This window comes from Oncorhynchus keta, chromosome 25 (genome assembly GCF_023373465.1).
Source record: "Oncorhynchus keta strain PuntledgeMale-10-30-2019 chromosome 25, Oket_V2, whole genome shotgun sequence".
NCBI classification, from domain to species: Eukaryota; Metazoa; Chordata; class Actinopteri; order Salmoniformes; family Salmonidae; genus Oncorhynchus; species Oncorhynchus keta.
Window position 1 is genome coordinate 40,461,804 of NC_068445.1, and position 17,923 is coordinate 40,479,726.

The 17,923-nt window shown below is 43.1% G+C and overlaps 1 protein-coding gene across 1 annotated transcript in view; it reads right to left on the reverse strand.

The window, feature by feature from the left end:
• Nucleotides 1-1,024: 1,024 nt before the first annotated feature.
• The window catches only part of ccdc125 (coiled-coil domain containing 125), a 42,579-nt gene continuing 25,680 nt past the window's right edge, over nucleotides 1,025-17,923 (reverse strand). Inside the window, exons 10-14 of the mRNA XM_052479952.1 lie at nucleotides 16,691-16,994; nucleotides 13,795-13,802; nucleotides 7,974-8,124; nucleotides 6,182-6,294; nucleotides 1,025-1,890 (exon numbers count right to left, since the gene is read on the reverse strand). Of these exons, the coding sequence (XP_052335912.1) occupies nucleotides 1,498-1,890; nucleotides 6,182-6,294; nucleotides 7,974-8,124; nucleotides 13,795-13,802; nucleotides 16,691-16,994 (969 nt within the window). The 3' untranslated portion in view covers nucleotides 1,025-1,497. The remainder of the gene's footprint in view (nucleotides 1,891-6,181; nucleotides 6,295-7,973; nucleotides 8,125-13,794; nucleotides 13,803-16,690; nucleotides 16,995-17,923) is intronic.

A 17,923-nucleotide genomic window follows, 5' to 3' on the forward strand; every position in this document is an offset into this window, starting at 1 on the left:
GTAATGTAACAAAAGGTGGAAAAAAGTCAAGGGGTCAGAATACTTTCCGAATGCACCGTATAATGGGGCGGCAGGGTAGCCTAATGGTTGCAAGTTTAAATCCCCGAGCTGACAAGGTACAAATCTGTTGTTCTGCCCCTGAACAGGCAATTAACCCACTGTTCCTAGGCCGTCATTGAAAATAATTATTTGTTCTTAACTGACTTGCCTAGTTAAAAGGTAAAAAAAAAATGTTTGAGCTCCGCTGGTTGCCTTTTTGTCATGGCAACGGGACAACAAATCTCGCTGCTGTGACTGCACACTGCGGTTTTTCACCTAACAGATATGGGAGGTTATCAGTGTTTGATTTGTGTGATCTGTGGGAAATATGTCTCTGATACATTTGGCCTTTCTCTCCCCGGATACTGCTGATCTCCAGCACCATGGTTACCCCTACAGTTTACACACACACACAGCTTTCACCACAGATACTACACAAGCCTTTGTCTCATGCCCTCCTGCACACTTCTCACATCTAGGAATCTCCCCAATCAGCTGTCCGTGTTTTGGTTGCATTGGATTGTGGGATTTGATAACTAAGAATCCTGCTTTTATGAGTTAAAACAGTCATAGGGCTCGTTCGAGTGGGTCAATTTTGTCATGTCGCTTTCAAAGTGTGTTGCATTATTGGGGATAAAAATGGTCCGACTTGCGCCTACATGTCGACTGCATGAACTTTACAGAAATCATGACATCAAGGATAATTTAGTTGACTGCAGTTAGAGGTCAAGGGTCATGTTTGAGAGCATCAAATCCGTGATACATTGTGGTTAAATTGTGGCTATCGCAGATACACCTCCCCGACTTCACTGCTCGAGACTTTCGTCGACAGCCGGTTGATTTCGCCTTACAGCTTAAACGCGCCCTGTGGCTTGAAAGGAGGGAGAGGCTATATGTGTAATTGTGTAATCAGGGACATCAACATTGGCACATATCCATTTCTTACATTTGCATGACAACAAATAACAATTCTACACACAGCAACATAACTCCATAACATTTTATAAGTGGATACATTAAAACATCTTATCAGAGCTCAGGAAATATTCAGAACAAGAGGTTTAGCAAAATGTAAAGCATTCAGTCACTTTCTATCAATTGTAATGCGCTAAGAATTATTCATATAAAATGCAATCACCATGGCTACACAGAGGCCGATATATTAACGTAAAACCAGACTTATACAGGACCAGATTTGTTCCAAGATCAGTCAGATGCACAGCGGCAGTGCTTGAATTGGGCTGGTACACATCGGTACGGCGTGCAGGCACCTCTAATTTTGTCCTAGAGTACCGGCACCTCTTACAGAACATTACCTCTAATATATAATGAATACCTTTCACTTAAATATCATGAGTATCGGCACCCAAAATGAGTGCTGGCACACGTTTCATTCCACTTCAAGCACGGCACCGCAGTAAGAAGGCCAGGTAGGATCACTCTGTGATGACAAACAACTCATAGTAGGGTGACCAGATGGTCCTCTCTTCCCCCTCTCTCCATGGGTGACTGCCCCAGAGAAAGGCCCTGTATCTGGAGGTCGGAGGCTTCCGTCTCAGCCTCTTGGATCTCGGAGGGCTGGAGGTCTGTGGTGTCTGATTCTGATGATAACGCCCCACCATGACACTGGTCCGCTCCTGCCCTCTCCTGGACATGGTTGGAACTGCAGACGCTTGTGCCTGCATGGTTGGACTTGCATGTGTCTGTCTCTGAAGAACAGTGTGGTGGTGATGTGACCGTTGTCTGCAGCATATTGTCTGTCTTCAACCGTCTCTCTAGTTCCTCTGTGTTGCGGGCTAGCATGAAGCTAACCTTCCTCTGGTGAGCAAGAGCTTCTTCCTTATCACTCAGCTACACAGGCAGAGAAGGAGGATGGGATGGAGAGAGACAATGGAGAACAAAGAAGGAAGGATAGAGAGCGAGAGAGAAAGAAAGAGAGATGGAGACAGACAGAGAAAACAAAAAGATAATTACTTGACACATTGGTAAGAATTAACAAAAAAACTGAGCAAACTAGAATGCTATTTGGCAGAGAGTACAAGATTTGTGACCTGTTGCCACAAGAAAGGGGCAACCAGTGAAGAATAAACACCATTGTAAATACAACCCATATTCATATTTATTTTCCGTTTTGTACTTTAACTATTTGCACATCGTTACAACACTGTATATAGACATAATATGATATATGAAATATCTCTTTTGGAACTTCTGTGAGTGTAATGTTTACTGTTAATCTTTATTGTTTATTTCACTTTTGTTTATTATCTACTTCACTTGCTTTGGCAATTGAAACATATGTCTCCTATTCCAATAAAGCCCCTTGAATTGAAAGATAAATATTAAAAGAGAGAGAGGGATCAGTGGGTGGGAAGGAAAAGCCAGATAACATTTTGAAACGTTTGCAATAATACTTGAACTTCTAGGAATATAAACAAATGTATCTATCCACATGTACAGGAAATATTCAGGGCCCTAAGTATACTGTATTAGGGTGTGGCTACAGTACAGTATACTGTATTAGGGTGTGGCTACAGTACAGTATACTGTATTAGGGTGTGGCTACAGTACAGTATACTGTATTAGGGTGTGGCTACAGTACAGTATACTGTATTAGGGCGTGGCTACAGTACAGTATACTGTATTAGGGTGTGGCTACAGTACAGTATACTGTATTAGGGTGTGGCTACAGTACAGTATACTGTATTAGGGTGTGGATACAGTATACTGTATTAGGGTGTGGGTACAGTATAGTGTATTAGGGTGTGGATACAGTATAGTGTATTAGGGTGTGGATACAGTATACTGTATTAGGGTGTGGGTACAGTATACTGTATTAGGGTGTGGGTACAGTATACTGTATTAGGGTGTGGGTACAGTATACTGTATTAGGGTGTGGGTACAGTATACTGTATAGGGTGTGGGTACAGTATACTGTATTAGGGTGTGGCTACAGTACAGTATACTGTATTAGGGTGTGGGTACAGTACAGTATACTGTATTAGGGTGTGGGTACAGTATACTGTATTAGGGTGTGGGTACAGTATACTGTATTAGGGTGTGGGTACAGTACAGTATACTGTATTAGGGTGTGGATACAGTATACTGTATTAGGGTGTGGGTACAGTATACTGTATTAGGGTGTGGATACAGTATACTGTATTAGGGTGTGGGTACAGTATACTTTATTAGGGTGTGGATACAGTATACTGTATTAGGGTGTGGATACAGTATACTGTATTAGTGTGTGGGTACAGTATACTGTATTAGGGTGTGGGTACAGTATACTGTATTAGGGTGTGGGTACAGTATACTGTATTAGGGTGTGGCTACAGTATACTGTATTAGGGTGTGGATACAGTATACTGTATTAGGGTGTGGATACAGTATACTGTATTAGGGTGTGGATACAGTACACTGTATTAGGGTGTGAGTACAGTATACTGTATTAGGGTGTGGGTACAGTATACTGTATTAGGGTGTGGGTACAGTATACTGTATTAGGGTGTGGGTACAGTATACTGTATTAGGGTGTGGGTACAGTATACTGTATTAGGGTGTGGATACAGTACACTGTATTAGGGTGTGGGTACAGTACACTGTATTAGGGTGTGGCTACAGTACAGTATACTGTATTAGGGTGTGGCTACAGTATAATGTATTAGGGTGTGGATACAGTATACTGTAATAGGTATTAGTGTGGCTACAGTACAGTATACTGTATTAGGGTGTGGGTACAGTATACTGTATTAGGGTGTGGGTACAGTATACTGTATTAGGGGGTGTGGGTACAGTATAGTGTATTAGGGTGTGGATACAGTATACTGTATTAGGGTGTGGGTACAGTATACTGTATTAGGGTGTGGATACAGTACAGTATACTGTATTAGGGTGTGGGTACAGTATACTGTATTAGGGTGTGGGTACAGTATTAGGGTGTGGCTACAGTATACTGTATTAGGGTGTGGATACAGTATACTGTATTAGGGTGTGGATACAGTATACTGTATTAGGGTATACTGTGTGGGTACAGTATACTGTATTAGGGTGTGGATACAGTATACTGTATTAGGGTGTGGATACAGTATACTGTATTAGGGTGTGGATACAGTATACTGTATTAGTGTGTGGGTACAGTATACTGTATTAGGGTGTGGGTACAGTATACTGTATTAGGGTGTGGGTACAGTATACTGTATTAGGGTGTGGCTACAGTATACTGTATTAGGGTGTGGATACAGTATACTGTATTAGGGTGTGGATACAGTACACTGTATTAGGGTGTGAGTACAGTATACTGTATTAGGGTGTGGGTACAGTATACTGTATTAGGGTGTGGGTACAGTATACTGTATTAGGGTGTGGATACAGTATACTGTATTAATTAGGGTGTGGCTACAGTATACTGTATTAGGGTGTGGATACAGTACAGTATAATGTATTAGGGTTTGGGTACAGTATACTGTATTAGGGTGTGGGTACAGTATACTGTATTAGGGTGTACAGTATAATGTATTAGGGTGTGGATACAGTATACTGTAATAGGGTGTGGGTACAGTATACTGTATTAGGGTGTGGGTACAGTACAGTATACTGTATTAGGGTGTGGGTACAGTACAATACACTGTATTAGGCTGTGGGTACAGTATACTGTATTAGGGTTTGGGTACAGTATACTGTATTAGGGTGTGGGTACAGTACACTGTATTAGGGTGTGGATACAGTACAGTATACTGTATTAGGGTGTGGGTACAGTATACTGTATTAGGGTGTACAGTATACTGTATTAGGGTGTGGCTACAGTATATACTGTATTAGGGTGTGGCTACAGTATACTGTATTAGGGTGTGGCTACAGTACAGTATACTGTATTAGGGTGTGGCTACAGTACAGTATACTGTATTAGGGTGTGGCTACAGTACAGTATACTGTATTAGGGTGTGGCTACAGTACAGTATACTGTATTAGGGTGTGGCTACAGTACAGTATACTGTATTAGGGTGTGGCTACAGTACAGTATACTGTATTAGGGTGTGGCTACAGTACAGTATACTGTATTAGGGTGTGGCTACAGTACAGTATACTGTATTAGGGTGTGGATACAGTATAGTGTATTAGGGTGTGGGTACAGTATAGTGTATTAGGGTGTGGATACAGTATACTGTATTAGGGTGTGGATACAGTATACTGTATTAGGGTGTGGGTACAGTATACTGTATTAGGGTGTGGTATCAGTACAGTATACTGTATTAGGGTGTGGGTACAGTATACTGTATTAGGGTGTGGGTACAGTATACTGTATTAGGGTGTGGGTACAGTATACTGTATTAGGGTGTGGGTACAGTATACTGTATTAGGGTGTGGGTACAGTACAGTATACTGTATTAGGGTTTGGGTACAGTATACTGTATTAGGGTGTGGCTACAGTACAGTATACTGTATTAGGGTGTGGCTACAGTACAGTATACTGTATTAGGGTGTGGCTACAGTACAGTATACTGTATTAGGGTGTGGGTACAGTATACTGTATTAGGGTGTGGATACAGTATACTGTATTAGGGTGTGGATACAGTATACTGTATTAGGGTGTGGATACAGTACAGTATACTGTATTAGGGTGTGGGTACAGTATACTGTATTAGGGTGTGGGTACAGTATACTGTATTAGGGTGTGGGTATACAGTATACTGTATTAGGGTGTGGATACAGTACAGTATACTGTATTAGGGTTTGGCTACAGTACAGTATACTGTATTAGGGTGTGGCTACAGTACAGTATACTGTATTAGGGTGTGGATACAGTATACTGTATTAGGGTGTGGCTGTATTAGGGTTTGGGTACAGTATACTGTATTAGGGTGTGGCTACAGTACAGTATACTGTATTAGGGTGTGGATACAGTATACTGTATTAGGGTGTGGGTACAGTATACTGTATTAGGGTGTACAGTATAATGTATTAGGGTGTGGATACAGTACACTGTATTAGGGTGTGGATACAGTACAGTATACTGTATTAGGGTGTGGGTACAGTATACTGTATTAGGGTGTACAGTATACTGTATTAGGGTGTACAGTATACTGTATTAGGGTGTACAGTATACTGTATTAGGGTGTACAGTATACTGTATTACAGTACAGACCAGGTCGAGGAGTTTGTGCAGAGTCTCTGTGGGGTCGTCTGTGATCTCTGTGCTGGACGGCAGCAGTCCTCTTAGTCTCTGAGCCACACTGAGAGATGCTGTCTTATCCTTGCCTGCAATACACAGATATAGTCAGTCAGTCAGTCATCCATTCATTGATTCATACTGTACAAACAGCCTCACTTCTGTTGTCTTAAAACACGATGTATCAGTGCCTTCGTAAAGTATTCAGACCCCTTGACTTTTTCCACATTTCGCATCAATCTACACACAATACCCTATAATGACAAAGCAAAAACAAAAATATCACATTGACATAAATATTCAGACCACCTACTCAGTATTTTGTTGAAGCACCTTTTTTCAGCGATTACAGCCTGGAGTCTTCTTGGGTATGACTCTACAAGCTTGGCACACCTTTATTTGGGGAGTTTCTCACATTCTTCTCTGCAGATCCTCTCAAGCTCTGTCAGGTTAGATGGGGAGCGTCGCTGCACAGCTATTTTCAGGTCTCTACAGAGATGTTTGTTTGGGTTCAAGTCCAGGCTCTGGCTGGGCCACTCAAGGACATTCAAAGACCTGTCCCGAAGCCACTCCTGCATTGTCTTGGCTGTGTGCTTAGGGTCATTATCCTGTTGGAAGGTGAACCTTCACCCCAGTCTTAGGTCCTGAGCACTCTGGAGCAGGTTTTCATCAAGGATCTCTCTGTACTTCGCTCCGTTCATCTTTCCCTCGATCCTGACTAGTCTCCCAGTCCTTGCAGCTGAAAAACATCCACACAGAATACCACCACCAAGCTTCACCGTAGGGATGGTGCTAGGATTCCTCCAGACGTGACGCTTGGCATTCAGGGCAAAGCGTTCAATCTTGGTTTCATCAGACCAGAGAATATTGTTTGTCGTGGTCTGAGCCCTTTAGGGACCTTTTGGCAAACTCCAAGTGGGCTGTCATTTGCCTTTTACTGAGGAGTGGCTTCAGTCTAGCCACTCTACCATAAAGACCTGATTGGTGGAGTGCTGCAGAGATGGTTGTCCTTCTGAAAGGTTCTGCTATCTCCACAGAGGAACTCTGGAGCTCTTTCAGTGATCATCGGGTTTTTGGTCACCTCCCTGATCAAGGCCCTTCTCCCTGATTGCTCAGTTTGGCCGGATGGCCAGCACTTGGAAGAGTCTTGGTGGTTCCAAACTTATTAAATTTAAGAATGATGGAGGCCACTGTGTTCTTGGGGACCTTCAATGCGGCAGACATTTTTTGGTACCCTTCCCCAAATCTGTGCCTCCACACAATCTTGTCTCAGAGCTCAACGGACAATTCCTTCGATCTCAAGGCTTGGTTTTTGCACTGTCAACTGTGGGACCTTATATAGACAGGTGTGTGCCTTTCCAAATCATGTCCAATCAATTTAATTTACCACAACATCTCAAGGATTAACAATGGAAACAGGATGCACCTGATCTCAATTTTGAGTCTCATAGCAAAAGGTCTAAATAATTATGTAAATAAGGTATCATTTAAAAAAAAAACTTTTAATACATTTGCAAACATGTCTATAAACCTGTTTTCACTTTGTCATTATGAGGTATTGTGTGTAGATTGAATAAGGCTGTAATGTAACAAAATGTAGAAAAAGTCAAGGGGTCTGAATACTTTCCGAATGCCCTGTATATCAATATTACATAGATATTTATATACATCATTCGCTGTGATACACTCAAACTTACAGAACATTAACTTCCATGTTTCTGTGTCTTGTTGAAGTGAGGACAATACAGTATATTTCAATATAGTATACCTTCTGGCCTTAGTGGGCGGGACTTGTTCCTGTCTGTCTCGGCCAGAATCAGGAAGTGATCGCTGCGCCTCCTGAGCTGCTGTTCGAAGGCGATCCGAAATGCGTCCGCCATGAGCAACGTCTCCTCCATCCTCCTGCCATGGCCCTCCAGCTACACACACACACACAAACAACTTCTACTTCACTACATCCCTAAAGAAACGATTGACTTTTTAGTCCTATACATTTCCCTGACCGCAATAAATACTCGTTATTCAGAACGCTCAGGCAGAACAGATTGATGGTCCAATTAACGCACATATCAATATAACGCCTTGTCATCCTTACTGCCTGTGATCTGGCCGAATCCCTAAACACAAATACTGTGTTTGTAGATGATGAGTGTTGGAGTGTGCCACTGTCTGTTCGTAAAAATAAATACAATCAATTGTGCAGTTTGCGTAATATAAGGATTTTGATGTACAGCATTGACTTTTACTTTGTACTTTTACTCAAGGATGAACATGTTGTACTTTTTCCACACCTGTACTTAAGTACATTTAAAAGCAGATACTTTTACTCAAGTTAGGGATGTCAACGGTTAGCTGCTGATAATACATGTGACCGTCATGCTTATCGATCTATAGGTTCATTTGCATGTTAATTTGTGTGGAATTAAATTGGCGCGTGTGTATTTTCGTTAGTCGTCATGCATTTTATTTATCACACGCCCACAGCATACAGAGCCGAGATAGACGAGAGGAATGGACCCTGCCACCTGCGAGAGAGTAGCTCCTCAAAAAGCCTGGAAACTACTAGAGTGAAACCTGCTGTTCTAAACTCAGTCATTGCGCAACAAATAATAATTCTATATTGCAATTGCGTGTTAAAGACTTTGGTGGCCACGAATAGAAAGGAGCTATTTTATTTCTCAATCAACACTCGTAAAGTGCGCCTCCAATTCGCCATTCGGATGCATAGGCTTTAGCCTTCCTACGGTTGACTATTATCGCGTCACCCACCACTTTACAATGGGAGCTCGAGGCAGTATAACGGTTTCAATCCTGAACCTTTTACTTTACTTCAAATAATGACCGTGTGTTTTACATTGCTTCAAAGTAGCCTAGCCAAAATCCATCCATTAAAACGTGGAGGCAATTATTTTATAAATATATATGCCATTTATGCCATAAAGACTTCCTCGTGCCATTAACCAGTATTTCTCTCCTGTTCTATTGGTTTTCATATCAGCTTTATTTCGTTGTCCAGAAGCCAAAGGCACAATCCTCTTCATATGAACTAACCGTTATAGTAGTTGCTATTAGATTCCCCCTTCTTCAAAATTTCTAAACTGAGATTTTCATCTGTCACATTTCTGCAAGTTAACACTACAACCTTATGACCTAAACTGGAACAATTGAAAGTGTGGGTTCACAGCTCCAATCCAGATGTGTTGGTCATTACTGGGATGTGGTTAATGAAGTGTTTTGAACACTGATGTGAAACTTTCTGGTTATAACCTTGTTTGGCAAGATAGATCTTTCAAAGGTGGGGGAGTGGCAATCTTTACCAAGGATCACCTTCACGGTTCGGTTGTCTCCACAAAGTTTGTCCTCAAACAATTTGATTTGCTAGTTTTAAGTATTCAACTTTCAAATAGCTCTTTGTTGACTGTTGCTGGGTGACTGTTGCTAGGTGCTGTTGTCCTCCATCAGCACCGGCCTGTAACCTACCTGTCCTAAACTCTCTCCTGGCCACTTATACCAGTCTAAATTTGTCCTGCTAGGTGACCTAAACTGGGACATGCTTAAACCACCTGACCAAGTCCTAAAGCAATGGGACTCCCTAAATCTTTCTCAGATTATTACCAATCCCACAAGGTATGACTCCAAACACCCAGAAAAGGCTACTCTTCTTGATGTTATCCTCACAAATAATTAGTCTGGTGTTTTCTGTAATGACCTTAGTGATCACTGTTTTACAGCCTGTGTTCGTAATGGCTGCTCAGTGAAACGACCTGTCCTGATTTGTCATAGACACCTGCCAAAAAACTTGAGCAATCCTTCCTTCATAAACTGGCCTCTGTAAAATGGTTTAGAATCAGCTTGATCCTCTTAGTGTCCAACAAGCTTGCTCGACCCTTAACCTTGTTCTAAACACCTCCAAAACAAAGGTCACATAGTTTGGTAAGAAGAATGCCCCTCTCCCCACAGATGTTATTACTACCTCTGAGGGCTTAGAGTTTGGGAGTATGGCTAGATCTAGCCACTGTCCTTCTCTCAGGACATATCAAAGCTGCAGGCTAAAGTTAAATCTAGACTTGGTTTCCTCTATCATAATCGTTCCTCTTTCACCCCAGCTGCCAAACTAACCCTGATTCAGATGACCATCCTACCCGTGCTAGATTACGGAGACATAATTTATAGATTGGCAGGTAAGTGTGCTCTCGAGCGGCTAGATGTTCTTTACCATTCGGCCATCAGATTTGCCACCAATGCTCCTTATAGGACACAACACTGCACTCTATACTCCTCTGTAAACTGGTCATCTCTGTTTACTGTCGCAAGATCCACTGGCTTATGCTTATTTTATTTATTTTTATTTATTTTACCTTTATTTAACTAGGCCAGTCAGTTAAGAACAAATTCTTATTTTCAATGACAGCCTACCGGGGAACAGTGGGTTAACTGCCTTGTTCAGGGGGCAGAACGACAGATTTTTACCTTGTCAGCTCGGGGATTTTATCTAGCAACTTCTCGGATACTGGCCCAACGTTCTAACCACGAGGCTTCCTTACCACCCCACTAGGCTAACCACTAGGCTACCAGCCGTAGTTTAGGTGTACTAGTCCAACGCTCTAACCACTAGGCTACCTGCCACCCATTTATAAAAACCCTCTTAAACCTCACTCCACCTTATCTGAGATATCTACTGCAGTCCTCATCCTTCACATACAACACCCGTTCTGCCAGTCACATTCTGTTAAAGGTCCCCAAAGCACACACATCCCTGGGTCGCTCGTCTTTTCAGTTTGCTGCAGCTAGCGACTGGAACGAGCTGCAACAAACACTCAAACTGGACAGTTTTATCTCAATCTCTCCATTCAACGACTCAATCATGGACACTCTTACTGACAGTTGTGGCTGCTTTGTGTGATGTATTGTTGTCTCTACCTTCTTGCCCTTGGTGCTGTTGTCTGTGCACAATAACGTTTGTACCATGTTGTGCTGCTACCCTGTTGTTGTCATGTTATGTTGCTACCATGCTGTGTTTTCATGTGTTGCTGCCTTGCTATGTTGTCTTAGGTCTCTCTTTATGTAGTGTTATCTCTCTTGTCATGATGTGTGTTTTGTCCTATATACATTTTTTATTTTTAATCCCAGCCCCCGTCCCCGCAGTAGGCCTTATGCCTTTTGGTAGGCCGTCATTGTAAATAAGAATTTGTTCTTAACTGATTTGCCCAGTTAAATGAAGGTTCAAACATTATTATTTTTTTTACAAATAAAATAATCATTTGGAACTGCTCTCATCAGGTGCACAGTTTAGTAAGGTGTTTCCTGTGAATTGTATTATGGTAAATTATTTATTGTTAGCTGCTTAAATTACATGAGTTGCATGTTCACTAACAGGCTATATATAGCATTGGACCCCAAAAAAATGGACCGAAATGTGTATCCTTAAACTCAAGTAGTATTTGTCTGAGTGACTTTAACTTTTAATTGAGTCATTTTCTTTGAAGGTATCTTTACTTTTACTCAAGTGTGACAATTGGGTACTTTTTCCACCACTGGGCATGTAGGCAAGCATGCCCGGACACACGTTACAGCTAATCATCAAGACCTTGATCAGTTGTATCCAGTGTTTTAGTGCTGGTTTGGAATAAAAGCCTGCACAGCCAGGACCAGGTGAACAATGTATTAGTGGTTAAGGTGGGGACCCTACCTCTTGTATTAGTGGTTAAGGTGGGGACCCTACCTCTTGTATTAGTGGTTAAGGTGGGGACCCTACCTCTTGTATTAGTGGTTAAGGTGGGGACCCTACCTCTTGTATTAGTGGTTAAGGTGGGGACCCTACCTCTTGTATTAGTGGTTAAGGTGGGGAGTCTACCTCTTGTATTAGTGGTTAAGGTGGGGACCCTACCTCTTGTATTAGTGGTTAAGGTGGGGAGTCTACCTCTTGTATTAGTGGTTAAGGTGGGGACCCTACCTCTTGTATTAGTGGTTAAGGTGGGGACCCTACCTCTTGTATTAGTGGTTAAGGTGGGGACTCTACCTCTTGTATTAGTGGTTAAGGTGGGGACCCTACCTCTTGTATTAGTGGTTAAGGTGGGGACCCTACCTCTTGTATTAGTGGTTAAGGTGGGGACCCTACCTCTTGTATTAGTGGTTAAGGTGGGGACCCTACCTCTTGTATTAGTGGTTAAGGTGGGGACTCTACCTCTTGTATTAATGGTTAAGGTGGGGACCCTACCTCTTGTATTAGTGGTTAAGGTGGGGAGTCTACCTCTTGTATTAGTGGTTAAGGTGGGGACCCTACCTCTTGTATTAGTGGTTAAGGTGGGGACCTACCTCTTTAGTGGTTATTGGGGAGTCTACCTCTTGTATTAGGGTTAAGGTGGGGACCCTACCTCTTGTATTAGTGGTTAAGGTGGGGACCCTACCTCTTGTATTAGTGGTTAAGGTGGGGACCCTACCTCTTGTCTTAGTGGTTAAGGTGGGGACCCTACCTCTTGTCTTAGTGGAGAACCTGTTTCCGGCTGGCTTGTATTGGCACAGGGGGGCCCTACCTCTTGTATTAGTGGACACTGGGGACCCTACCTCAGCCATGCAGGTTACAGACAGAGAATGGGGAACACAGCCAACTTGTATTAGACAGGTGGGAACACAGCCAACTGTAGGATACAGACAGAGGGAATTAGAACACAGCCAACTGTATTAGGGTTACAGAGAATGGGAACACAGCCAGCTACAAGTAACAGTGGTTAAGGTGGGGACACAGCCAACTACAGGATACAGACAGGTTAAGGTGGGGAGCCAACTACAGGATACAGACAGTTAAATCAGAACACAGCCAGCTACAAGTAACAGACAGATTAGTGGTTAGAGGTGGGGACACAGCCAACTACAGGGTTAAGGTGGGGACACAGCTACCTCTTGTACAGTGGTTAAGGTGGGGACACAGCCAACTACAGTCTACACTAGCCAACTAGTGGTTAAGACAGGGGAGTCAGCCAACTACAGGAACAGACAGAGTTAGAACACAGCCTACTACAGTGGTTACAGACAGGGACCCTACCTCTTGTATTAATGGTTAAGACAGAGTCTAACACAGTAACTAGTGGTTAAGGAACAGTATTAGAGAAGGTGGGGACCAGCCAACTACTTGTATTAGTGGTTAAGGTGGGGACCAGCCAACTCAGTATTAGACAGAGAATGGGAACACAGCCTTGTATTAGATACAGACAGAGAATCAGGGACACAGCCAACTACAGGTACAGTGGTTAAGGTGGGGACAGCCAACTACAGGATTAGACAGGTTAAGAACAGAACAGCCAACTGGGGACCAGACCTCTTGAATTACAGCCAGTTACAGGATGGACAGGACCCACAGCCAACTACAGGATTAGACAGAGTTAATGGGGACCCTACCTCTTGTATTAGTGGTTAAGGATGACAGAGGACCACAGCCAACTCTTGTATTAGTGGTTAAGGTGGGGACCCTACCAACTTGTATCAGATGGTTACAGGATACAGACAGAGAATTAGACCAGCCAACTACAGGATTAGTGGTTAAGGTGGGAACACAGCCAACTTGTATTAGGGTACAGACAGAGAATCAGTACACAGCCAACTGGGGATACAGACAGAGAATTAGTGGTTAACACAGTCTACTCAGGATTAGACAGAGTTAATCAGAACACAGCCAACTCTTGTATTAGTGGTTAATCAGGGACACAGCCAACTACAGGATTACAGGTTAAGGTGGGGACACAGCCAACTTGTATTAGTGGTTAGACAGAGAATGGGACCAGCCAACTCAGGATACTTAGACAGTTAAGGTGGAACACAGCCAACTACAGGATCTTAGAACAGTTAAGGTGGGACAGAGAATCAGAGTCAGCCAGCTTGTATTAGTGGTTACAGGTGGGGAGTCAGAACACAGCCAACTATTAGTGGTTACAGACAGAGAATGGGGACCCTACCTCTTGTATTAGTGATCACAGACAGAGAGTCAGAACACAGTAACTAGTGGATACAGACAGAGAAGTCAGAACACAGCCAACTACAGACAGGAATTAATGGTTAAGGATACAGACAGAGAATCAGAACACAGCCAACTGGAACAGGAGTCTAGAACACAGCCAACTACAGTGGTACAGACAGACAGAGTCTAGAACTTGTATTAATGGTTACAGGTGGGGAGTCTACCTCTTGTATTAGTGGTTAAGGTGGGGACCCAACCTACAGGATACAGTGGTTAATGGGGACCCAGCCACCTACTTGGATTACAGACAGAGAATGGGAACACAGCTCAACTATTAGTGGTTACAGACAGGGAGTCAGAACTTGTATTAAACTGGATACAGACAGAGAGTCTAGAACACAGCCATTACAGGATACAGACAGAGGGGAACACAGCCAACTACAGGGTACAGACAGGGGAACACAGCCAACTACAGGATACAGACAGAGAATCAGAACACAGCCAACTAGGATACAGACAGAGTGGGAACCCAGCCAACTACAGGATACAGACAGAGTTAAGGTGGGGACACAGCCAACTACAGGATTACATGACAGTTAAGGTGGGGACAGCCAACTACAGGATACAGACAGAGAATCAGAACACAGCCAACTACAGGATACAGACAGAGTTAAACACAGCCAACTACAGGATACAGACAGAGGACCAGACAGAGAATCAGAACACCTCTACAGGATACAGACAGAGTTAAGGTGGGGACACAGCCAACTACAAGGATTACAGGTTACAGAGAATGGGGACACAGCCAACTTGTATTAGGATACAGACAGGGAATCAGAACACAGCCAACTAGTGGTTACAGACAGAGAATCAGAACACAGCCACCTACAGGTATTAGACAGTTAAGGTGGAACACAGCCAACTACAGGATTACAGACAGAGAATGGGAACACAGCCAACTATTAATGGAACAGACAGAGTGGGGACACAGCCAACTACAGGGTACAGACAGAGTGGGGACACAGCCAACTTGGATTACAGGTTACAGAGAATGGGGACCCAGCCAACTACAGGATTAGTGGTTAAGGTGGGGAGTCTACTACAGACAGTATTAGTGGTTAATCAGGGACAGCCTACCTCTTGTATTAGTGGTTAAGGTGGGGACACAGCCAACTACAGGATACAGGTTACAGAGTGGGGACCCAGCCAACTATTAGTGGTTAGACAGGTGGGGACCCACCTCTTGTATTAGTGGTTAAGGTGGGGACTCTACCTCTTGTACAGACAGAGAGAACACAGCCAACTACAGGATGGACAGAGAATTAGCACAGCCTGGCTACAGGGGACAGAGCCAGCCAACTACATTTGGAACAGACAGAGCATTAGAACACAGCCAACTGCAGGATACAGACAGAGAATTAGAACACAGCCAACTACAGGATACAGACAGAGAATTAGAACACAGCCAACTACAGGATACAGACAGAGAATTAGAACACAGCCAACTACAGGATACAGACAGAGAATTAGAACACAGCCAACTACAGGATACAGACAGAGAATTAGAACACAGCCAACTACAGGATACAGACAGAGAATTAGAACACAGCCAACTACAGGATACAGACAGAGAATCAGAACACAGCCAACTACAGGATACAGACAGATAATTAGAACACAGCCAACTACAGGATACAGACAGAGAATCAGAACACAGCCAACTACAGGATACAGACAGAGAATCAGAACACAGCCAACTACAGGGAACAGACAGAGAATCAGAACACAGCCAACTACAGGATACAGACAGAGAATCAGAACACAGCCAACTACAGGATACAGACAGAGAATTAGAACACAGCCAACTACAGGATACAGACAGAGAATCAGAACACAGCCAACTACAGGATACAGACAGAGAATTAGAACACAGCCAACTACAGGATACAGACAGAGAATTAGAACACAGCCAACTACAGGGAACAGACAGAGAATCAGAACACAGCCAACTACAGGATACAGACAGAGAATTAGAACACAGCCAACTACAGGATACAGACAGATAATTAGAACACAGCCAACTACAGGATACAGACAGAGAATTAGAACATAGCCAGCTATAACACAGACATATAATTAGAACACAGCCAGCTACAACACAGACAGAGAATTAGAACACAGCCAACTACTCCATACTCACAAAAAGCTTAATTCTCTCTTTTTGTGCACAAATTTGTTTACATCCCTGTTAATGAGCATTTCTCCTTTACCAAGATAATCCATCCACCTTACAGGTGTGACATATCAAGAAGATGATTTAACAGCATGATCATTACACAGGTGCACCTTGTGCAGTTTTGACACACAGCACAACTCCACAGATGTCTCAAGTTTTGAGGGAGCACGCAATTGGCATACTGACTGTAGCAATGTCCACCAGAGCTGTTTTCAGATCATTCAATGTTAATTTCTCTACCATAAGCCACCTCCAACATCTTTTTAGAGAGTTTGGCAGTACGTCCAAAAGGCCTCACAAGCACCGACCACAGACCACGTCAGCCCAGGACCATCCTCATCCGACTTCTTCACCTGCAGGTTCGTCTGAGACCAGCCACCCGGACAGCTGATGAAACTGTGTGTTTGCACAACCAAATCATTTCTGTACAAACTGTCAGGAACCATCTCAGGGAAGCTCATCTGCGTGCTCGTCGTCCTCACCAGGGTCTTGAATGGTCTGAAGTTCGGCGTTGTAACTGACTTCAGTGGGTAAATGCTCACCTTCGATGGCCACTGGCACGCTGGAGAAGTGTGCTCTTCACGGATAAACTCTGGTTTCAACTGTACCGGGCAGATGGCAGTTGGTTATGGTGTTGTGTGGGCGAGCGGTTTGCTGATTATCAACGTTGTGAACAGAGTGCCCCATGGTGGCGGTGGGGTTGTGGTATGGGCAGGCATAAGCTACGGGCAACGAACACAATTGCATTTTATTGACGGTAATTTGAATGCAGATAGATACAGTGACGCGATACTGAGACCCATTGTCGTGCCGTTCATCTGCCGCCAACATCTCATTCAGCATGATAATGCACGGCCCCATGTCACAAGGAACTGCACACAATTCCTGGAAGCTGAAAAGGTCCCAGTTCATCCCACCAGATACTGACTGGTTATCTGATCCACGCCCCTTACTACTTTTATTTTTAAGGTTTCTGTGACCAACAGATGCATATCTGTATTCCCAGTCTTGTGAAATCCATAGATTAGGACCTAATGAATTTACTTATTTCAAAATACTGATTTCCTTATATGAACTGTAACTCAGTAAAATCTTTGAAATTATTGCATGTTGCATTTATATTTCTGTTCAGTGTAGAAGCCAGCTAAGACACAGACATACAATTACAACTTTCTTTGGCAATGTAAACATTTGTTACCCAATAACAACTATAACATAATACATGGTGTAATCATATAACATAATACATTATGTAATCATATAACATAATAGATGATGTAATCATATAACATAATAGATGATGTAATCATATAACATAATACATTATGTAATCTCTCTCTGGAACCTCCTGCCCTCTCTCTCTCCCTCTCTCTCTCCTCCTGTTCCCTATGTCTCTCTCTCTCTCTGGAACCTCCTGCCCTCTCTCTCTCCCTCTCTCTCTCCTCCTGTTCCCTATGTCTCTCTCTCTCTCTCTGGAACCTCCTGCCCTCTCTCTCTCCCTCTCTCTCTCCTCCTGTTCCCTATGTCTCTC